Below are 24,158 nucleotides of genomic sequence, written 5' to 3'. Positions count from 1 at the left end.
AGTTGCTTCGGGTAGTTTATAAGTTACAAGTTATTAAGTTTTTTATTTTATTTTTGTGCACACTAAATTACTTGATTTTTTTTTCAATCAATTTAGAAACTCTAAATGAAGGTTTTGGGATGACACTTGTCACTTTCTAAAAAAAAAATCCTCACTCTTAAAATATTTAATAAAAATATAATAAATATATTAAAATTAATTTTTAATTTAAATTTTATTACAAATAATCTTAGTTTAACTCTCCAACAATATCATAAATTAAAAAATATATATTTTTCTATAATAAATTACAAATATCTTAAACTCAAATAGAATTATTATGGATGATAAAATTTATTTTTAAATACTTAGCGCCCTTAGATACTTAAAATTCAATAATATTTTAATATTTTCTTTTAATTTGAGGATAAATATACATTGTCAATGTATAAAATATATACTTTTTTACAGAATATATTTTGTAGTTGACTCATATGTTTTTTAATTCTTAATATTTTTTTTTTATAGTTTTGTTATTTTATTTTTATATAGTCTTTCTAACAGGTTGTATATGACTATTTCATTCAATATTTTATTTTCCGTCTACTTTTTAATATACATACACCAACATCATTTTTTACTGATTATAAAAATAAAATTTTTTGATTCCAAAACAAATATAATTAAAATAAATATACAGTTAAGATATGTAAACGGTCTTACTTAGACATAATATAAATTAATTTATTTATAATTAAGGGGTCTAATTCAGTTAATTAAACTAAATATGTAAGTGTTATAAATTCTTGATATTGTGTGCAATCCTTACAAAATTAATAAATAAATAAATAAAAATAATTATTTTAAAATAATTTATTTCTTTTTAAGTATGATATGTGTATGTTATTTAATATAGTAATATTTATATGTTTTATTCATTAAATGTTATATTTAAAAATATATTTTATGTAGGTATTACATTTATTACACTTTTATAAATATATTATTTTTAATAAATATAATATATACTAATATTATTATATTTAATAACATATTAATTTATTAAATGCTGCATTAAATATTTTTTCAAACAATATTTATAAAATTATTTAATAGGTATTAAACATTAATTATTTATATTAATACTTTTTTGTGGTAGAATAAAATTATGAGGGAGGAATGACGCCCCAAATCATATATAAATGTTTTTTTTTTTCAGCAATGCTATTTCCTGCGAATTATATTTGCACAAATTTGAATAAATGATTATGTGGATCACTCTTTTTTTTTTTAAATAAATACTAATTAAAAAATTTAAAAGTATGTACTAAACCCTTCATAAAAATAACGGTCGTGCAGATATCACGAAAAAGTTTTCGTACTAATAAGCAATTTCTAATTTTTTTACTATATATATAAATGTAATTTAGACTATACAACTTTTTAGGTCTTATCTATTTCATCATTGGTAATGTTGAAAAGCAAACAAATCTATACTTCTTTGTTGCAAAAATAACTAAATTTAAATAAAAAAAGTTCATTATTGAAAGATATAATTGATATTTTGATTTAGAAAAAAAAGTTATACATTAGTAATATAAATTTTTTTATGCGATTATTCAACCACAAACAATTATGTCTGATTAATTATTAATTACATATTTTAAATTTATGATAAACAATTTATATCATGTTATAAGTATATTTTTAATCATGGATATTTTTTAAAAATATATTCACATTCATTTTAGAAATAAAGATGAATATAAATTTAAATAGATTAGAGGTTATAAAAAATTATTTTTTTAAATGCTATTGTTGTTAAATAAAAACTCCTTTTTTAAGGGATTAAATGAAAAATCCTAAAAACACTCTTATCAAGAAATAGTTGTTAAAAATATTATCTTCTTAGATAACTATTATAATTTATATACATGGATATAGAGGATATATACTAAAATTTTATTATTTATTATAAAACCAATTCCTAACAGTACATGTATATTAAAATATACATTAATAATTAAAATATATTTAAAAATGTAAAATTTTAATTTTATATTAAATTTAATGCACCTAAATTCATAAATACACACATATATAATATTACAATTCCTCTTTTAGTTAATGTCCTCAATTATAATGAAAAATTGAAAGTCAACCATACATTTAAAAACTCCTTATTATATTTATTATTGTTCATAAAATATTTTATAAATAATTAAATTAAAAATATTTTTCTTATTGAATTTTAATTTATATTAAAACTTAAATATTTTAATATCATAAAAGTTAAACAAATTAAGGAAAAATATTTTAAAAAATAAATATATTTTGAAATTTAATTCACCTGTTCATGTTTGAAATGAATAAGAGTGTAAAGATTTTCATTTACCTTGTTCACTTTGTCGTGGTAGTAAGGATTTTATTTCCAATTTTAATTTATATTGAAATGAAAATATCTCAACAATATAAAAATCCCAACAAATAAAGGAAAAACATTGAAAAATATTTTTCTTAAAATTTTATTCACATTATTTCAGTCTGGTTTGAATAAGATTATTGAGGTGGTATTAAATTTTTTCTTCTCAATTTTAAAATATAATTCATTCTAGTTTGTTGGAATTGAATAAGCTATTATTAAATCTAAAATAGGATTCATTATATTTAAGTTTGAATCATATAAGACTATTAAAGTGATTATGTGAAAAGAAAAGCAGAAAGACTATTAATATGATATTAAATTATCAAATTTGATATATGATTGTTTGTGTGTCATTAAACATGTCCTGTGTAATTTGTTGGACTATAATTATCCTATGTTTGTTGTTATCATTGTAAAAAAAAATATGATCCTTTGAGATAATACAAAAAAAATATTTTTCTCATCAAATTTAAATTTGTATAAAATAAAATAGAATTAATATATATCAACATATATATTTTTAAAAAATAAGAAACAAAATATTGAAGAAAAGATGTGAGAAAAAATAAAATAAAATAAAAGATGAAGGGAAGAAAATAAAGAATTTTTTTTTCTTTCAAGAAAACCAATAGTAGAGTCTTGGAGGAGAAGGAGATGCTGAAACGTATGAGAGAAGGGAACGTGTAGGGACGGAGTGGTCATTTTCAAAGACCTACCCCATCTTTATAAGATGTCCAATTCCAAGCTTTCATGTGTTTTCCCCTCTCTCTTCTTGCAAGCATCTCATTTCTCTCTTTCTCTCTTTCTCTCTCTTTGGGAGAAAACCCACTCTTCTTTTCTCTCTCTTGCACACATATACACACTCCTCTTTTTTATTCCCTTCTTCACTCCACTGCCCAGCTTCGCCCTGTCCATCGCTCACCGTTTGCAGTAGCTTCTCTACTTTTCACTTTCTCCCTGAGGTATAAACCGATGTTCATGCTCTGTTTTCATCTGCTTTGCTCTGCTTTTTTAAGGGTTTTGATGATAGCCATGATTTTTTTTCCTGTTTTCTCAGTGTTTTGTTTGATGGGTCTGTTTATTTTCTCGTTTCGTTTAGTGGGTGCTCTTCAGAAATTTTCATTTTCGGGTTTCACTTGCCTAGATCTAGTGTCTGTGGAGAGTGTGGGTGGGTGCTGCTGTGGGTGGGTTTGGGTCTGATCTGTTTTTGGTTTAGGTTTTTACGATTTATGCTTTGTTTTCTCTTGGTGTTTTTTGTGTCTAGGTTTGGCTTGGGTTTCAGATCGCATAGTTTTTTTTCCTCTTGGGGATTTTTTTTCCTCGTTTGGGGTTTGGTTTTTTGGGGGTTTTGGTAATTTTTCATGTTGGGCTTTGGATTTTGTTGCAATGTCTGGGTTTTCAGTGTTGGTTTAGATTTTTTGTGTTTTCTACGAAATTAATTTTTAATTTTTAATTATTTTTAGTTTGATTTTCTTAACCCTATACGAGAAGAGAATAACCATGTGTCGTGTGTTTATGATGGGGTGAATATAATCACTGTGTGCTTTGCTTGTTTGTTTTATATTCTTTGTTCAATGTTTGAAGGTTTTTTTACCTATGCGCTGTTTTGTTAGGGTTTTTGAACTCTTATGATGTTCTGTTTATTAGTCAGTGGGTTTTATTTCTGGTAAATGATTTCGAGTATGCTTTCATATTATGTTGTAATTTTAATTGGTTTGTTGTTGTTATTAAGGGTATAAAATGCCGTTGCCTGCGTTTTTTATGTGATCCTTGATATTGAGTGAAATTGTGGTTGTTGCAGCTGCAATTTGTGTTGACCCCTTGGTTATTGTGTGTAAATCGCTTTTGATCCCTTGTTAAGTGCTGTATGTCGTTTAATTAGTGCGTGCTAGAGTATTTATGATACAATTTTGGTCTTGCCAGGTGATTCTTTTTGCTTCTTGTTGAAATGTGTTGCCATTTTAATTTTTTCTTCTTGATGACATGATTTGGTGTTGCCATTTGTTTCTTTTTCTTGTTGTCTATTTGCATTGTCAATGCTGTTCATAGAGCTTGCCTTTTGATCATGGATTATTTAATTATTAATCACAAATGTGTTCCATTTGTGCAGATCATGGTCAGAAAGAGAAGAACTGAACTACCCAGTGGGGGTGAAAGCTCTGAGGCTCAACGCCCTGCTGAAAGGAGTGCACCACCCCAACAACAGGCTGCTGCTGCTGCCCCAGGAGGGGCTGGACCCCAAGGAGGCAGAGGTTGGGGTCCCCAAGGAGGACGAGGAGGCTATGGTGGGGGCCGCAGTCGTGGGATGCCCCAACAGCAATATGGTGCCCCTCCTGAATATCAAGGTAGGGGAAGGGGAGGGCCTTCTCAGCAAGGAGGCCGTGGAGGGTATGGCGGTGGCCGAAGTGGTGGTGGTATGGGCAGTGGCCGTGGCGTAGGTCCTTCATATGGTGGCCCATCCAGGCCACCGGCACCCGAGCTGCACCAAGCAACCTCAGTTCAATTCTATCAAACTGGGGTGAGTTCTCAGCCTGCATTATCTGAGGCCAGTTCATCACTGCCGCCGCCGGAACCTGTTGATTTGGAACAGTCAATGGCGCAGATGGTGCTTCATTCTGAAGCTGCTCCTTCTCCGCCTCCTGCAAGTAAATCATCAATGAGGTTCCCTCTTCGACCAGGAAAGGGTAGCTATGGCACCAAATGTGTTGTCAAGGCTAATCATTTCTTTGCCGAGTTGCCCAACAAAGATCTGCATCAATATGATGTAAGTTCCAACTTTGATAAGGATCGGTGGAAAAATTGTTATTATTCTGTTTAACAAATTACTTATTTGCTGCTTGTGGTTGTTTAGGTAACAATTACTCCTGAAGTGACATCAAGAGGAGTGAACCGTGCTGTTATGGAGCAGTTGGTGAGGCTGTATCGGGAATCTCACTTGGGTAAGAGACTTCCTGCTTACGATGGGCGCAAGAGCCTCTATACTGCTGGACCACTTCCTTTTATGTCAAAGGAGTTCAGAATTGTTCTTGCTGATGATGATGAAGGAGCTGGAGGCCAGAGGTTTACTTCAGTGTTTATTGCTGATTGCTTCTTAGTTTTTGATTTCATCATTGTTTCATTTTATAATTTTTTGTTATATTCAATTCAGGAGGGACAGGGAATTCAAGGTTGTGATAAAATTGGCTGCACGGGCAGATCTTCACCATTTAGGACTCTTTTTACAGGGAAGGCAAACTGATGCTCCTCAAGAGGCTTTGCAGGTCCTTGACATTGTTCTGCGTGAACTCCCTACTACAAGGTTCCTTTTACAGTTTGTTTTTTTTCTCTCTATAGTACAATTTGGTTCTCTATGATTTATTTCTGTTTAGTAAATTTTTTCACTCTTTTTGTGACAGTCTTTGCTAACTGGATGATTGATGTTGTAGGTATTGTCCTGTAGGAAGATCATTTTATTCACCTGATTTGGGTAGAAGACAGCCTTTAGGTGAGGGATTGGAAAGCTGGCGTGGTTTCTACCAGAGTATTCGGCCTACACAGATGGGGCTATCCCTGAACATTGGTTTGTAGTAACATAGTTTTAGCCTGTGCACCTATTTCTTTTCTTCCTAGATTTTTGATTTGTTTTTCTTAACCAGTTTGTTCTGTCAATTTGATTTTCAATCTAAATGTTGACTTATGGATGTGCAGATATGTCTTCCACTGCATTTATTGAGCCATTGCCGGTAATTGACTTCGTAAATCAACTGCTGAACAGAGATGTATCTGCCCGGCCATTATCTGATGCTGATCGTGTTAAGGTCAGATTTTGTTGTTTAGTTAGTGTAACATGATGTATCACTGTGTGCATGCATAAGCGATTGTAACTAAATGTGAAGTGTACTTGCTTTGCCACATCATTTTTCAGCATTGCTTATAAACAAAATATAGGAGGATTTGATCCTAATTAAGAAATCCTCTATTTTTCTTGAATAACAGATCAAGAAAGCTCTTCGAGGTATCAAAGTTGAAGTAACACATCGTGGAAACATGAGAAGGAAATATCGTATCTCTGGTCTGACTTCACAGGCAACCAGAGAATTGACGTGAGTACTGGTAGCAATTTTTGTTTTAATGCAATACATGAGTTCTTCTGCTGACTTTCTTTTGGTTCTCATCTTTAGATTCCCAGTAGATGAAAGGGGAACCATGAAATCTGTTGTGGAGTACTTCTATGAGACATATGGGTTTGTCATTCAACATACTCAGTGGCCTTGTCTGCAAGTTGGCAATACACAGAGACCTAACTATTTGCCAATGGAGGTAAAAATCTCATGTTACAATAATCATTTGGCTAATTTTTTTTGTGGGACATACCTGGTTTAGCTAATATCTTGTCTGGTTATGTAGGTTTGCAAGATAGTGGAAGGTCAAAGGTACTCAAAAAGGCTTAATGAGAGGCAAATCACCGCTTTGCTGAAAGTTACATGCCAGCGTCCTGTTGAGAGGGAGCGTGATATCATGCAGGTCAGAATAATGCCGTCTAGGCATTTTTTTTATGAATTTATGTAATATTTTTCCTCTTTGGTAGATTTGATGTTTTTGTGATTTTGTTTGGTTGGACAATCCCTGCTTTATGTGTTTATTTATGGTGCCATTTCTGTATATGCATTAATTATTTTGTCTTGGGATAATGTGCATCATGCATTTGCACTGTTCAGACAGTACACCACAATGCATACCATGAAGATCCTTATGCCAAAGAATTTGGGATCAAGATCAGTGAGAAGCTTGCTCAAGTTGAAGCTCGCATCCTTCCTGCTCCATGGGTATTTTTTTGTCTATCATTTTATTGATTTTTAAACTTCTGCATTATTTTTTATTGGCTTACAATTGACATGTTATCTTCTCTTCAGCTCAAATATCACGATACGGGCAGAGAAAAGGATTGTCTTCCTCAAGTTGGGCAATGGAATATGATGAATAAGGTATTTTCATGTTTGTTGCATTCTGGTAGCTATACAAAATAAATACATACTACTGTTCATTGTATACTTCTATAATTTTTATAATATATTAACCGTGTTAATGCATTAATTTGAATTATATTTCTTTCAGAAAATGGTTAATGGGGGAACAGTTAACAACTGGTTCTGCATAAACTTTTCGAGGAATGTTCAAGATAGTGTTGCCCGCGGTTTTTGCTATGAACTTGCTCAGATGTGTTATATATCTGGAATGGTATGTAGATATTCCCTTTACACAACTTGTTCCTGCATTCAGTTCCCTTGATTATTGATTTAGTTAATTTTTTTTGTTGATGTGATCAGGCATTTACACCTGAGCCAGTAGTTCCCCCAGTCAGTGCTCGCCCTGATCAAGTGGAAAAGGTTCTTAAAACTCGGTATCACGATGCCAAGAATAAACTGCAAGGAAAAGAGCTTGATTTACTCATTGTTATCTTGCCGGATAATAATGGATCACTATATGGTAATTTTTCATTCACTGCTTCGTAATTTGTTTACCTTTCATACTGATTAAATTAATGAAAAACATTAATTTTGTTTTGTGTAGGTGACCTCAAACGTATTTGTGAGACAGATCTAGGACTTGTTTCACAATGTTGCTTAACTAAGCATGTCTTCAAAATGAGCAAGCAGTACCTTGCAAATGTTGCTTTGAAAATTAATGTCAAAGTTGGAGGGAGAAACACTGTACTGGTTGATGCGCTCTCACGACGCATTCCCTTGGTCAGTGACAGACCTACAATTATTTTTGGAGCTGATGTGACTCATCCACATCCTGGAGAGGATTCAAGTCCATCAATTGCAGCAGTAAGTTTTTTTTTAATTATTTTTAATGGTCCAAACTAGAAGATGTTTTTTGCAATTGACTTTAATTAAGTCATGTGTGTTTAAACTGTAGGTTGTGGCTTCGCAAGACTATCCTGAAATTACAAAGTATGCTGGTTTAGTTTGTGCCCAAGCTCATAGGCAGGAACTCATCCAGGATCTTTTCAAACAATGGCAAGATCCAGTCAGAGGAACAGTGACTGGTGGAATGATCAAGTACTCTCCTTCCCTTTTTCTCATATGTGAGCTGGTTAATGCACATTGGGACATTGGGGTTGCTTGACATTTTTTAGTTAGATAATATCATGAATCTTAGTTTTCTTGATTATTTTCTTATTTCATTTTATTTTTTTGGCAGGGAACTTCTTATATCTTTTAGGAGAGCTACAGGACAAAAGCCACAACGCATCATATTTTATAGGTAATTTCATGCTCTTGATCAAGCCTTTGCTGTGATTACTCTATGTATGATATTTCATGCTCATAAAGCCTTTGTTGTGATTACTATACGATGATTAATCTGTTGTATTTTATTATCTGTTTTATGTGATAATGGTTTTTAAATATCATGTGCAGGGATGGTGTTAGTGAGGGTCAATTTTATCAGGTTCTACTGTTTGAGCTTGATGCTATTCGAAAGGTGAGAAATGGTTGTTTTCTTGGTTATGAGAATATTTTGTTTGGTAACTAAATTTCCTTTGCTTTGTTCCACAACCAGGCATGTGCATCCCTGGAACCCAACTATCAGCCTCCTGTGACTTTTGTGGTGGTTCAAAAGCGTCACCACACAAGGCTCTTTGCCAGCAACCATCACGATAAGAGTTCTTTTGACAGGAGTGGCAACATATTGCCTGGTATTTACTCTAATTTAACTATTTCGTGTATACTTTCATAATAACAAGTTCTCTGCTGTGGTGCTAAATATACTCCTGGAAATGAAAATATTGCAGGTACTGTTGTTGACTCCAAAATCTGCCATCCCACCGAATTTGACTTTTATCTCTGCAGCCATGCTGGAATACAGGTGAACTTTTTTACTCTCTTGCTCACTAAATATAATTCTCGTGTTATTTTGATGATATAGTTTGATGTTGGGTATGTTCTCATGCTTTTTTTGATGCTGCAGGGTACAAGCCGTCCTGCTCACTACCATGTGTTGTGGGATGAAAACAATTTTACTGCTGATGCCTTGCAAACACTCACCAATAATCTTTGCTACACGTAAGTAATTTGCATTTGCCTTTCATCTTTCACTATTCCAATTTCTGATCATATATATATAATTTTATGACTGAATGTTCCTTGTTATTTGTAGATATGCTCGGTGCACCCGATCTGTTTCAATTGGTGAGTTTTTTTGTCATAGTTTGTTTTTTGGTGGATCTTCATATTATATTTGTGCTTTTCTTAATGTGGTCATTAACTAATTTGTGGTGTTCAACAATTGCAGTGCCTCCTGCATACTATGCTCACCTTGCTGCATTCCGTGCAAGGTTTTACATGGAACCCGAGACTTCGGATAGTGGCTCTATGACAAGTGGTGCTGTTGCAGGCCGTGGGATGGGTGGCGGCGGTGGTGGTGGTGTAGGGCGTAGCACCCGGGCACCTGGTGCTAATGCTGCTGTGAGACCATTGCCTGCACTCAAAGAGAACGTTAAGAGAGTTATGTTTTATTGTTAAGAAGATATGATATGCATGCCAAAGATTACTTTTAGCAACCTTGTTTTGTGGAGGAGTGCTTTTTCCCTTGCTGCTTTCAAACTATCTCCAGTGGTGTGGTCTGTGTCATTAGTATTGAGTTTTTTGAAACTATTTAAGGTGTGTGGTGTGTTGAATAAGGTTGTCCAGTGTGGAGTGTTTTATCTTTGCTATGAGGGTCTGATATTTGATGCAAACTATGTTTATTGTCGAAAGTTTCTTACTTTGTTGTTGCCTTCGAGAAGTTAAATTTGGGTGAGTCGAGTTTTTGATGAGATATATAAAATTTGCTGCTTAGTGGTGGTACTTAAGAAGGTTTAAGATAATATATAGAATTTAAAATCTAATATAAGTTTTTTTTTTATCGAAAAAATAAAATGATTTTGTCAATCAGTATTATAATAAGCGAAAGAATTTTCGATCATGTATATTTTTAATTGATACCTATGACTTTTTGGAAATCAACATAAACTTTGTCAAAAATACAAATCAACACAAGACTAGAGAAAACCTGTGCATGAAAAAAGTGTCGACATTTTGATAAGAAATTATCCTCTGAATAGGCGAGTCCTTGTGTTTCAGCTTTTTCTAGAACGCCAAATGATGTGATGGTAATTGGTAATTATTTCGGGGAAATCACTTACATGACTCAATTCGAATATAATCCAGGTAGGGATAGTTAAAGGTAGAAAATAGGTAGTTAGCAATAGCAGCAGACCTTAAATGTGCATAACCAGTATTTTTTTGGAAAATAAAATACGAACCTGAATTACGTAGTTAAACAGGCAGTTTCTTTTTCTCTCTCGATTATGTGAACAGGCAAGTGTTTGCATATTACTCACATTTAAACGAGTATCATCTTATATCATTATATATATATTTTTTTGCATATAATTACAATTAATTTTCTAAATGCATACATTGTAATTATGAAGCATTTTTTTTGCTTACATACATTTTTAGTCACTGTAATTTTTTTTTATTTTTCATTCTTGTAAATTTTTTTTAGTTGTTGCAAAATCATATTTATTTTTGTTTTTAGTTCCTAAGACACTTTTGATAACGTTTTGAACAATTAAAAAATTATCTAAAATGTCTTAAAGACTAAAAAAAATAAACAAATTTGTAAGGACTTGAAACAAAAATAAATTTGCAATGATGAAAAACAAATAAAAAAATACTAAATTATAAAGATTAAAAATATATTTAAGCATTTTTTTAATATTTGACATGAGAATCTTAGGTTGACGGTGTGTTGCAATGGTGATAACGGTGCTAGTTGAGACCATTTAATACTCATGGAGAATAAATTGAAAAACATATCACCAAATTTTGTAAAATAGAAGCATGATTCTCGCGATCATCCATAAAAGATTATAAAAATTGAAGATGAAATTATATAATTTTAAATGAGGAAATGATTGTTGAGAAACAATTTTTTTTTTTAATTTTAATCTTTAAGATATTATTTAGTAAAAGATATTATCTTAAGATTTGCTTAAATTTTAAATATATTATTTTTAAATTAAGCAATTGTTTAAGATGTTAGGTCTCTACTTAGATGGATGAATGAAATTGCATGCATGCAACACACTAGTCTACTTCTGGCCATGGACGTTCATTGTAGCTGGTTTTGCATTGTGTGAAATTAAAGAAGTTCATCAACAACCATACTAGAGGTTCAGATGATTTTAAGTTTACAAACTACAAGATTTTAATTCGGGGTTTCATTGCTTCTGCTTTTCTTCTTGTCACATCCATCTCCATGACTCTCCTTTCATTCTCCTCCAATAACTGAACGAAAAGGCAAGTGGAACTCCTACTAAGGGGCCTTGCTATATACACGTACGTACGGTTAATCAATTTTGGGTCTTCACCTCGTTATTTATTTTGTGCTATGTTAAAAACATAATTTGTGTCTTCAATTGTATATTGCATGCATTTGCATAAATTTTACACCACATGTAGGGCTGTGAAAAAAAATCCAAATATATAAAATCAATTTATATCTAATCCAATATAATTCACTTTAAATCTATTTAAATGGTTTGATTTTATATCCAAATCTAATTTTTTGGATTTTAAATCCAATTCAATTAATTGGATATGTATTGGATATTTGTTTGGATTTTTAAATCCAATCAATTTTTGGGACGATGATGGCTAGATTTTTTTGACTAACTTTGGTAGGAGCTATTTTTTAGTTAATCTCGTTTAGAGTTATTTTGGACAACGTTAATTGATGATGTTCTTAAGCCGTCATCGGTTGAGATTATTTTTTTGTTAATGTCAGTAAGGGTTTTTTTGACCAACATTGGTCGAAACTATTTTTTGGCCGATGTCGTCCAAAGTTTTTCTACCCAACATCAGTCGATGTTATTTTTTGGTAAACACCAGCTAGGGTTTTTTTTTGCTGATCTCTATCGAGATTATTTTTTTGTCGACATCAGGTAGGTTTTTTGACTGACATCGACTAGAGATTTTTTGGTCGATATTAGAGAAGACATTTTTTGAAGATGTTGGTTAGGATTTTTTTGGTCGACATCGACCGAAAACATCATTGATCGACATTAGTAAAAAAACCTAGCTAACGTCGACCAAAATATTCCTCTAATTGACGTTGATCGAAAAAATCCTAGTTGATGTCAACAAAAAATATCCCTAGCTAGCGCCGACCAAAAGAAATAGTCATGGTCGATGTTGGCCAACAAACCCTAGCTGACGCCAACAAAAAATAGTTTCAACCAGCGTAAAAAAAGAAACCTAGTCAACATTGACCAAAATATAGGCTCGACTAATTTTGGCCAAAAAATATCAACGATTGTCATCGACCAAAAAAAACCTTACTGATGTTGGTTAGAAAAATCCTAACCAACGTTTACCAAAAACCAGTCACGGTCAACGTTGATTGAAAACCCCTAATCGATGTCGGCCAAAAGATATTATCAACCGACATTGAGTAAAAACCCTAACTGACTTCAACAAAAAAATAACTTTACCTAAGATCAACCAAAAACTTCCTTGATTGACGTCGACCAAAAAATCACTGATTGACGTTAGTCAAAAAATAGTTCTAGTTGACATTGATTTAAAAATGTTTGGGCTAATGTTAGCTCAAATTGCCTTAGTTGAGGTAGGCCGAAAATACCCTAACTGAGATCAATAAAAAATAATCTTGATCAAGGTTGGTTAAAAAAAACTCTTAAATGAACAAGTGTTACGTTTTTACTTTTTAGCGTTTAATTACTAAAATTTATAAAAAAAAAATAAAAAATCCTTATAACATTTAAGTGGATATGATTAAATCCATATCTATTGAAATGGATTGGATCTTAAATCCAAACTATTTAAAAAAAATATGAATGTAGATTTAAGATCCAATCCATTTAAATAAATATGGATTAGATTCTTAAAAATCTAATCCTTGCCCACCCCTAATCACATGATCAATTTTATCTTTCCTGTTTGTTTGTTTGATTTTTTTTTTTTGGTGCAATACATGGTAACTTTTCTAATTGGTGACCTGTTTTGTCCTATCAAAAGCTTGAGGCCTTTCTCATATGAGTAGACCTCACCTTCTCATAAAAAAAAGAGAGTAGATCTCACCTCTCCTTATGATCCTTTCTTATACATTGTTACGTCTCTCACTACCTAACACACTCACCCACACCGCTACTACTTCAAGATTACTTCATTGCTTGACTGGACGTGAGAGCATATTTTTTTTTATGTTCATAACTTATCTATCTTTAGATTTTATAATCCAACTTAATAAAAACAATTCTTCGGACGACTCATGTTGACATTATTAAATTATATTATTATATAGAAATTTAATTCATATATAGACTAAATAAAAAGTTTTGTACAACTTTAAATATGAGATCTTTAACGGTTGTCCAACTTGACCGTACTCATTGTATGAGAGATCACATGATCAAAGTGAAAATGGTGGAGAAGAGAGAACAAAAGTGCAGTAAGGGGATAGCCCCTAGCTTCAAGTCTTGTGCTAAGACATGCCATGCCATCAGACACTGTTCAATTTATATATAATGATTAATTAATTATTAAATATCTAAGAAATGACTATATTTATCTCTTATTTTGTAAATTATTTTCTGTCAGTTTCAATACTCTAAGGTATCCTTCAAATAGATCCATTCATAGTTTAGGAATCCAATCTAATTAGGAAACAATTTAGTTTAGTAACTTTTAATAACAATAAAGACCAAGCGAATAGTTGAACCTTTTAAATAAGATGATAATTAGAATTATATATTGGTCTTTAAAGCTGCCAATTTACTAGTATTCTCGTAGTTAGTAGTATCTTCATACAATTGACTGAAAAAAATTAAAACAATATTAAATTATCCAGCTGCGGTAGTCACATGTATATTATTAGTATATCATTACTGTTAACGCTTAAACATATTTTTATTACGCATAGTAATTTTGTGTTTAATTTTTATCTACCGTAGTGTAAAAGATTTTTTTTTTTGAGGAGCAGTGTAAGGATTTTTATTATGTCAATGTCAATAAATAAAAAAATATTTTTAATATAAAAATTGTTATAAATGTCAATAAACTTTTTCCTTATAATAATATATAACTAGACGATAGTGTAAAATTTTATTTAAATTAAGTAGTGTTTTCTAACTCCCTGTGTAGTGTGTACACACGTATACGCAATTGATTTTATACGATAATAATATGCATTATATAAATAATAGTAGTAATATATTAGTCAGAATTCAGAAAAGCGCTCAATAACAACGTGTGCAATTTGAGTTGGAATAAAGAAAAGAACAATGATATTACCTCATAGAACAACTTCATGTTCCTTAAACATTCTTTGCCTCCACTTTTAAATCAAACGACACAATATATTGCTTTCTCCTCCATCCTTAACATTTCACATATTCTTTTCTTGCTTCCACTCTTACTTTCAGACAAATGATAACCAACATTCATTCTTTCTGATTATTCAAATAAATCCAATATATATAAATACTCTCTCCACACCCTCCAAAACAACATGCTCAAAACTACCCTTTCTTAATTCAACACAAATTATTACTATTATCTTATAGTCACTGGCCCTCAAATGGCTTCTACTGCCTCAAACTCTGCCTTGAAGAGATCAGATTCAATCACAGATAGCATGCCAGAAGCCTTGAAGCAAAGCCGGTTCCATATGAAGAGATGCTTTGCCAGGTACTATATATATGTCTATGTTAGTATTGTTCTTCAATCAAAATTTCACCTCGATAACTTAATTGTATAATAAAAGTTGGATTAGAAGTTAACATAGATTATTAAGGTAAAGCTCCAATTCTGATCGGAGAACAATATCAAAAGCACCTACAAAATTGTATTAGTTTTGTCCTATCACCTATGTCAATAGTTCATGGTCATACTCAAATGAGTTTCATATTTTTTGTATTCCACACTTTGGCTCTTTCATTTCCATAAGGTTTTTATATGGGTGGAAAAATGTAAAACAGGTTTGTTGCAAGTGGGAAAAGGTTAATGAAACAGCAGCATGTAATGGATGATGCGGAGAAAACAGTTGAAGATAAAGTTGAGAGGAAAAAGCTTTTAGATGGCATGTTGGGTTACATCTTCAGTTGCACTCAGGTACAGTTTTTGTTCATTTCATAGCTAAGAGTTTGTCTCTATAGAGAGACTCAAACACGGGCTTCAAGAGAATAATATGACTTATGGATCAAATTGGAATTGTGTTCAGGAAGCAGCTGTTGTTCCCCCATATATTGCTTTTGCAGTGAGGCCTAATCCTGGCTTCTGGGAATATATTAAAGTGAATGCAGATGATTTGCAAGTAGAAGGTATTGAGGCTGTAGAATACTTGAAGTACAAGGAAATGATATTTGATGAGAAATGGTAAGTGGTTCTCTCTGAAGCTCATTCACATTATTATTTTTTTTTTCGGCAAATGTTAATTGTTAGATTGTTAGATTTTTTGTTATCAGGAGGGATCCAACCTGCCACCTTTATCTCCTTTCCTTCCTTCTTAACCATCCAACCAGTCTTATATCTCCGCTCATTTACATTATTACCCTTTGGCTAGCCATGTTGTGTTTTGTTTGTGCCAATGGTTAGTGCAAATGCTGAACAGACTTGAATGTGCAGGGCAAATGATGAAAATGCTTTGGAGCTAGACTTTGGGGCTATTGATTTCTCCACCCCTCGCATGGTTCTTTCTTCTTCTATTGGGAATGGACTAAACTTTACAACCAAGATCTTGACCTCAAGGTTGAGTGAGAGCTCCCAAAACATAAATCCTTTGCTGGATTACTTATTGAGCCTTAACTATCAAGGAGAGGTAAATAAAAAGCCTGGATGATAGTATCAAATGATTGAAATGTATACACATGAAAAAGCAATAAAAAAATGACTTTGTAATACTGGAAAAGCAGTGTTTAACATCAGTGACTGCATATTTCTTTTATCAATGTGCAGAATCTTATGATCAAAGACACCTTGAACACCATGCCAAAGCTTCAGCAAGCACTGAAAGTGGCTGAAGCATATGTATCTGCACTCCACAAAGACACACCATACCAGAAATTTGAGGACAGGTCAACATCTAACTCTTTTACTTTATCCTCCATTTTGATAACAGTGAGTAAATACACATGAAAAGATTGGAAAAAAAAAGGTTAAGAAAGTCTAATCTGATGATGTCTTTAAAGTACTAATGAATTTCATTTGAAGATTCCTATTGTATCCATAGGCTGGTTTATTTTAAAGATAATCATGAATTAGCATTATTATAATTTTATCTTTCTTAAGCTAGGATCTTAAATAATATAGTTATCTACTTCTGATTGTTTCTTACTTTTTTTCTTCAGTTTGCCTGAGGAACCATATGAGCAAGCGAAAAAACTATTTTCATAATTGAAAATCTCCTATTACTGTCTGCAGGTTCAAGGAATGGGGATTTGATAAAGGTTGGGGCAACACTGCAGGAAGAGTTAAAGAGACAATGAAATTGCTCTCCGAGGTACTAGAATCTGCAGATCCAGTGAAATTGGAATCACTTTTCAGCAGGCTTCCAAATATGTTCAACATAGTTATCCTCTCCATTCATGGATACTTTGGCCAAGCAGATGTCCTTGGATTGCCAGACACTGGAGGCCAGGTGGGAATTCCTCCTCTTCAATGATTGGATATAAGAAAAAGTTAGATACTCAAAAAACTTTGTTCCTGAAATTTTTGAATAAATGAATTGGCATGCTAAGCTCATTGACATTTGGATGTATGAGTAGTCCTCTCCATGCTATTTTGTCTAACCATCACTCTTGAATATAGCTGAACATTGTCAAAAGTATTACTATTTTTCTTCTTCTGGTTGTGTAACACTACTCTTTAATTAACTTCAATGAGGCTGAGGCTGAGGCTGTTTATTTCTTCTTTTGTTCTAACAGGTGGTATATATTCTTGATCAAGTAAGGGCCTTAGAGGAGGAGCTACTCCATAAGATTGAGCTACAAGGCCTCGATGTGAAGCCTCAGATTCTTGTGGTAGGCTACTTACTAAGTACTAACTACTAATACAAAAAATACAAACTATGCTTCAAAAAGTAAAAGCCATTAGTCATCACATATCTTATTTTCATCATTCTTCTAGAGGCTTTGAACTAATGTTCCATGCACAGGTAACTCGTCTCATACCAGATGCCAAAGGGACCACATGTAACCAAGAACTAGAACCTGTCACCCACACTAAGCACTCCAACATTCTCAGGGTCCCTTTCTATACAGACAAGGGAATGCTTCACCAATGGGTCTCCCGTTTTGATATCTACCCTTATTTAGAAAGATTTTCACAGGCATGTTCTCAATCATATCTCCCATTTTCCATATAAGAGAAGAGTGAGAAGAATAAAAGAATAACAGAACATAAAACGCGTGCTTATGTGTCTCTTTTTATTCATATATTTCTTTAATCATCAACAGGATGCTACTGCCAAGATTCTTGAGCTCATGGAAGACAAGCCTGACCTCATAATTGGAAATTACACTGATGGAAACTTGGTGTCATCCTTAATGGCTTCTAAACTTGGAGTGACTCAGGTTCATTTTAATCTCCTAGCTTATCTATGCACATTCTTTTCCCATCAGCACTTTGAACTAAAACTTCTACCCATAACAAATGAAGGCAACCATTGCTCATGCTTTGGAGAAGACCAAATATGAGGACTCCGACGCCAAATGGATGGCGTTTGATGAAAAGTACCACTTCTCATGTCAGTTCACAGCTGACATAATCTCAATGAATGCAGCTGATTTCATCATAACTAGTACATACCAAGAGATTGCTGGAAGGTATGCCTTTTTTTAATTTTTTATTGTGAGTGACATATTGATATTCTTACATGCCAAGTAAGCATCCTATGGTCAAGATAAACATGAGGGTAACATTTCACTCTTTTGTATCATCAGCAAGCAAAAGCCGGGACAGTATGAAACACACACTGCATTCACCATGCCTGGACTTTGTCGCGCAGTCTCTGGTATCAACGTGTTTGATCCAAAGTTCAACATTGCTGCACCTGGAGCTGATCAATCTGTCTACTTCCCTTCCACAGAGAAAGAGCAGCGATTGATCGCATTTCATCCTGCCATTGAAGAACTACTTTTTAGTAAGGATGACAATGAAGAGCACATGTGAGTTTCATTGCACTTTGCTCAATCATCAATTTGTTTTTTAGTAATGAAAGTGTGTCATTTCATTGCGATGGCCTAATTCAAACTATAATGTGTTTTGGACTCAGAGGATTTTTGGAAGACATGAAGAAACCAATCATCTTCTCCATGGCTAGGCTTGACAAAGTGAAGAACCTTAGTGGCCTAGTTGAGTGGTATGCAAGAAACAAGAGGCTGAGGAGCTTGGTGAACCTTGTGGTTGTTGGAGGATTCTTCAATCCAGCCAAATCCAAAGACAGAGAAGAAACTGAGGAGATCAAGAAGATGCATTTCTTGATGAAGGAGTACAATCTCAAGGGACAATTCAGATGGATTGCAGCTCAAACCGATCGCTACCGCAACAGTGAGCTGTACCGGTGCATTTCAGATTCAAAGGGAGCTTTTGTGCAACCAGCATTGTATGAGGCCTTTGGTCTCACAGTCATTGAGGCTATGAACTGTGGACTACCTACTTTTGCAACAAATCAAGGAGGACCAGCTGAAATTATAGTTGATGAGGTCTCAGGCTTTCATATTGATCCTTACAATGGAGATGAATCAAGTGACAAGATTGCTGACTTCTTTGAAAAGTGCAAGATTGATTCTGAGCATTGGAACAGAATGTCAAAAGCCGGTCTTCAGCGTATCAATGAATGGTAATTCTTAATAACTAACAAGTGTTGCTACTTTTAACTGCATTCATGGTTGAATTTCTTAATATGATTCTTGGGTTTCCCTTGCAGCTATACATGGAAGATATATGCAAAAAAAGTCTTGAATATGGGATCAATTTATGGCTTTTGGAAAAGATTGAACAAGGAGCAAAAGTTGGCAAAGGAGAGATACAACCATATGTTCTATAACCTTCAATTCAGGAACTTGGTAAGTTTGGTGAATGGTATTCCTTCCTTTGTCACAAATTCAAGAGCAACACTACATACTTTCTAATTTCTATAGGTACAAATACAGCCAATCAAGAGTTCAAGATAATATGAACATAACTTTTTACAACAAACTTTATTATTATTATTATTTTAGCACATCCTTGAGCTTTTGATTGGTTGTACTTGTAGTTCAAATTCAATAAAAAAAACAACTTTGGAAACCTTTTATTGTATTGCAGGCAAAACAGGTACCTATTCCTAGTGAGAGACCCCAAGATCCAACACAAATGCCAAAGCCTTCTGCTCCAGCTCCATCCAGAAGACCAGCAGCAAAAGCAAGGCCTAAAAAAGTTTCTGAACATGGGATAGTTGGAGCTCCACTAACCCTATTAACAGCAGCAGCAACACCAAAAATTAAAGATCATCCAACCACAAGGTAAGTCATTTAATGCATGTAACTACCTCGTGTGTCAAACTAAAAATTGAACACCAAATGAATATTTTATTTTTACTCTAGCTTTGCATATAAATCAAAGAAAAAAAAATAAGAATCATGATTGAATATCGAGTTTATTAGCATGTATTATCAATGTAAAACTTTTTACAATATCAATCAATCAAAAATCATTTTTGATATGACTTTTAAAGTAATTATTTTAAAACTCATTAAACTTATCATACATGATTATTTGTGATTGAATAATATTATAAAATACCTTTACACCGGTAATGTATGTATTATTTGTTAATGGTAACAACTGAGTAATTATATTGATTGATCTGAATGAGAAAGAAATTTGTCTAAGACCCTTAAGAGCTTTCCATTTGCATTGCAGTGGTGAAGGTGTGAGTGCGAGAACAGCTACTTCTGAACAAAGTGGTGGTGGTGGTGGTTTATTTGGATTACGTTGGTTGGTCTCCATAATTTCTTTTTTGTGCGCCATTCATTACTTGTTGAAGAATTTGGATCGTCTGTTCACAAGGGAGCAATGATGGAATTACAATCAAATGTTGACGACGTGATTTTTATTTTAACTCATTTGTATACCTTTTTTTAAAAAATTTGTATTTCAATCTTGTTGTACCTGTGAACGATTTCAGTGACAAATAAAAAGTGCCATTTCAATGTTGCACGTTGGAATTAGTGGCACGTGAATTCAAAACTTTACAAATTCTATTTTATATGAATTATTTCATCATGTTTCAGTATGTCTCGTCTTTTCTCTCGTCCAAAATTTGCAAATTATACTGCAGATATAAAAAATTCATGATTATTTTAAATAGATACTGTTATATTATGGGAATAACGAGATGTCATACTCGTGCAGTGTGTAGGTTTATTTGAATGAAAAAAAAATGTAATAAAATATGATATTTATTTATTCTACTAACAAAAATTAATAATACTAATAACTAATATTTACCAATAAAAAAATATGACATTTGTTTTCGGAACCATGGATCTTGGTCAATTGGGTCAATTGGGCCAACCTGTTTAATCGATTTTTTTAAATGGGTTGGGACAAAGTTACTGTTACAAATGTTACAAAGTATTTATTGTTGCTGAATAGAATATTAATAGTGATATGCACTTTTAAGCTCATCCTTAGTATTAATTTCTCTTTTAATAGTAATCAATAAATATATTATCTAGATAGGTTCTAGAAAAAAATTGTTATAAATATATTATATCCCTCTATCAATATGTTATTTTTACTTCTTTTAGTTGTAGAATTAAGAGTAGAAATAGAATAGCTTTTCCATTACTTATCAGTTAGCAATTTTACTAACCCATTTTGGTTTCTCTTGTTTTAACCTGCCAAAAAATAAGCTTGTAACTAAGTATGGTTGACTATGATTATGTTCGGTAGATTATATATTATATTTGACAAAATATTTTAGTTAATTTTTTATTTTTTTAATTAGTTAAAAAAAATATTTGATAATTTTTTAAAATATCAGCTTTTAAAATGTCAGCTTTTAGTTTTATTTATTTTTTATTTATTCCCTTGTCTTGAAAATATAATATTTACTCTTCTAAAAAAAGAAAATATAATATTGATTAGATTTTCTTTTTTATATTTTCATATAAGATAATATGCATATTTTTTCATCTTCTTCTGTTCATAAGGTAAGATTTTATTATTTTTTCCCTTTGTTTTTATGTGTAAATAAAATAGAATTTCTTATTTTTGCCTTTTTATTGATAACGATACAGGATAAATTTATTTTATTTTATTATTATTATTGGAATATTTTTTATATTACACTATTTATTTTAATGATTATATTATTTATAATATTTATTTTATTATTCTGGCTTATACTTCAAAATATTGAATTTGTTAGATAAGGTTTATTTTGTTACTACTTCCGTAATAAAATAATTGTCATTTTTAGGTTATTTTATATAAATCAATAAAAAATAATAAATAAATAAAAATTATTAATTTTATATCACCATTAATTTATTTATATATTTTATTATTTATTATTGATATTATAAGAGATATAAATAAAAATAATAATGTTACATAAAAAATAAAATAAAAATTATTTTAAAATATTTTTTTATACGTTAGTTATAATAGGACGGAGAAAGTATTGTTTTTTTTTTTTTATAAATATTTTAATGTTAAATTATTACTGTACTATATTGGATTGATATACGGCGTGTTTTACTTTTTATAGGAGTATTTATTATACGCTGTATTTTATAATACTTACTATTTTAACATTGTTTTTATTATAGTATATTGAGTACTACTACTTTTTTTTATAGATGTTAAAAGTTGACCAGCAAAATTTATTGCGTGAATTGTTCATAGATATTAATGCAAGACGTAATAATAACTCTTTTTGCCTGACCTTAATTGCTACTACTTGCTATGTCACATTATAATTATCGATTTGTCGTATATAAAATAACTGTCTCAATTATCATTTTAATTTTTTAATATAATATTAATTAATTTTTTATTTATATTTTTTTAATAATATTAGTGATAAATACTAAAATATATAAATAAATTAATGGTGATATATATAAAATTATTTTTTTATGTATTTATTATTTTTCTTACAATTTAGTACCACTATTATTTTGAAACGGAAGAAAGACTGTTTACTTGAAAGTCAAATGGGCAAATTGAGTGCGTTTAGCCGTTCTGGAGATTAATTGCTAACTACGTTTTCAATCACAATCACTCAACATTTATAAATTTGGTTCTTAAAGATAATTTCACATCCAAGACATGTGATGTGGAAAATAGATAAATTAACTTTTTCACATTTTATAATTATTAAACTTATATTCCTTCAAACTTTTTTTTTTATTAAACTTTCCTAGTGTGGATTTCGCGGTCTCTGACTAGCTCTATGAAAATTATAATTTATGCTAATTGATTATATTTTATTTGGAAACTTTCTCGTCAAAACCAATGCAGATTCAAGTAGAAGATACGTTTGGGATATAAATAAAGGGATTTGAACTGTGATTAGGCATATTGGTATTTTTTTAATTCAATTTGTGCTGAATTTTATGTTTTTTTACACATGTTGACTAAATTTTGATTTTTAATTGTGTGTTTATTTTTTTTAAAAAACTATGTTAAGTTCACGCTATTGAAAAAAATCGTCCGTTGCCATTACGCATGACTACTAGTAAAATATATTCTTTGAAAAAAAAAAATTCAAAATTTCGACAATAACGGAGAAACGAGTCATAATATCTGTAAGAATATATTGTTATGTGTACAATAATAATAGTATAGTTTAAATCTAAAACCTTAATTAAACTATTTGGACCCTCTAATACTAGACTAATTCTACTTGGTTTGTCTATAAGAATATACTGATCACAACTACAAAGGAATATATACATGGTAAGGTTGATGCAATAGTTGAATCAAACGATGTCAAAGTCTGTTAATTAGTTTGTTTATAAAATAATATTACTATAAGCCTTTGATTAATGTTTAATTTTATAACATGACTTTTTATACAATAAAATGTCTGAAAAAATTGTATCTAGTAATATACAAGGGATAAATTCTAAAATGTATGTAATACCCACTCCCTAATATATATTTGGTTTTCTATATGAGTTTAATTTATATATTTGGAGAATATAAATTAATTTTATATTATCATTTAATCACACATCACTCAAATTACTTTAAGATATTATTTTAAAAATCAATAAATTTATGATATATAGTTGGATGATTATTTAAAATAAATTTATAATATTGATATATAATTATTTTTCTTTTTTATATCTCAATTTTGCTGTGAAAAATGGAAGGAGGAAAATCTGATAAGTAATCTGATAGAAAAAAAAGTAAAAAAAAAAGCCTAAATATCCATATTCATAATATTTTATTCCATAAAAGTACCAAAAATAATAATGAAAAGAAAAAAACACACATAATCAAAGACAGAGGAAGAATAAGGATAATTAAAGTTGTGTTTGTTGGAAGATTAAAATAATAATAGAGAGAAATTTTATACTTTTACGCGAGACTCACATGTTTTATATATTAATTTAATTCAAAAAATTATCTTTTTTTTATCCTCTTAATCAAACGCATCCCTAATAGTAAAAAAAAAATAAATTCGTCTGGAACAAGTTGTC

The 24,158-nt window shown here is 31.3% G+C and overlaps 2 protein-coding genes across 2 annotated transcripts; both read left to right on the top strand.

Annotated features, from left to right (window-relative positions):
• The first annotated feature begins 3,159 nt into the window (after positions 1–3,159).
• LOC114368709 (protein argonaute 1-like) lies at positions 3,160–10,236 on the top strand. Its single transcript, XM_028325943.1, has 22 exons — positions 3,160–3,366; positions 4,515–5,168; positions 5,256–5,464; positions 5,553–5,702; positions 5,830–5,963; positions 6,092–6,201; positions 6,380–6,486; positions 6,565–6,703; positions 6,791–6,907; positions 7,102–7,209; positions 7,297–7,368; positions 7,499–7,621; positions 7,711–7,870; positions 7,955–8,214; positions 8,306–8,448; positions 8,591–8,653; positions 8,809–8,872; positions 8,951–9,086; positions 9,183–9,256; positions 9,359–9,453; positions 9,548–9,579; positions 9,683–10,236. The coding sequence occupies exons 2-22, from the start codon at positions 4,518–4,520 to the stop codon at positions 9,910–9,912; spliced, it is 3,177 nt and encodes a 1,058-aa protein (XP_028181744.1). The 5' UTR covers positions 3,160–3,366; positions 4,515–4,517; the 3' UTR covers positions 9,913–10,236.
• A 4,717-nt stretch (positions 10,237–14,953) lies between these two features.
• On the top strand, positions 14,954–20,731 carry LOC114425696 (sucrose synthase 7-like). The gene is made up of 15 exons (XM_028392644.1): positions 14,954–15,144; positions 15,435–15,567; positions 15,677–15,831; positions 16,081–16,273; positions 16,411–16,529; positions 16,876–17,092; positions 17,379–17,474; positions 17,609–17,782; positions 17,910–18,026; positions 18,112–18,278; positions 18,396–18,620; positions 18,728–19,294; positions 19,382–19,520; positions 19,762–19,958; positions 20,359–20,731. The coding sequence occupies exons 1-15, from the start codon at positions 15,035–15,037 to the stop codon at positions 20,513–20,515; spliced, it is 2,766 nt and encodes a 921-aa protein (XP_028248445.1). The 5' UTR covers positions 14,954–15,034; the 3' UTR covers positions 20,516–20,731.
• Positions 20,732–24,158: the final 3,427 nt, after the last annotated feature.

This window comes from Glycine soja, chromosome 9 (assembly GCF_004193775.1).
Source record: "Glycine soja cultivar W05 chromosome 9, ASM419377v2, whole genome shotgun sequence".
Taxonomy (NCBI): domain Eukaryota; kingdom Viridiplantae; phylum Streptophyta; class Magnoliopsida; order Fabales; family Fabaceae; genus Glycine; species Glycine soja.
This window is presented reverse-complemented; position numbering and strand designations above follow the sequence as displayed.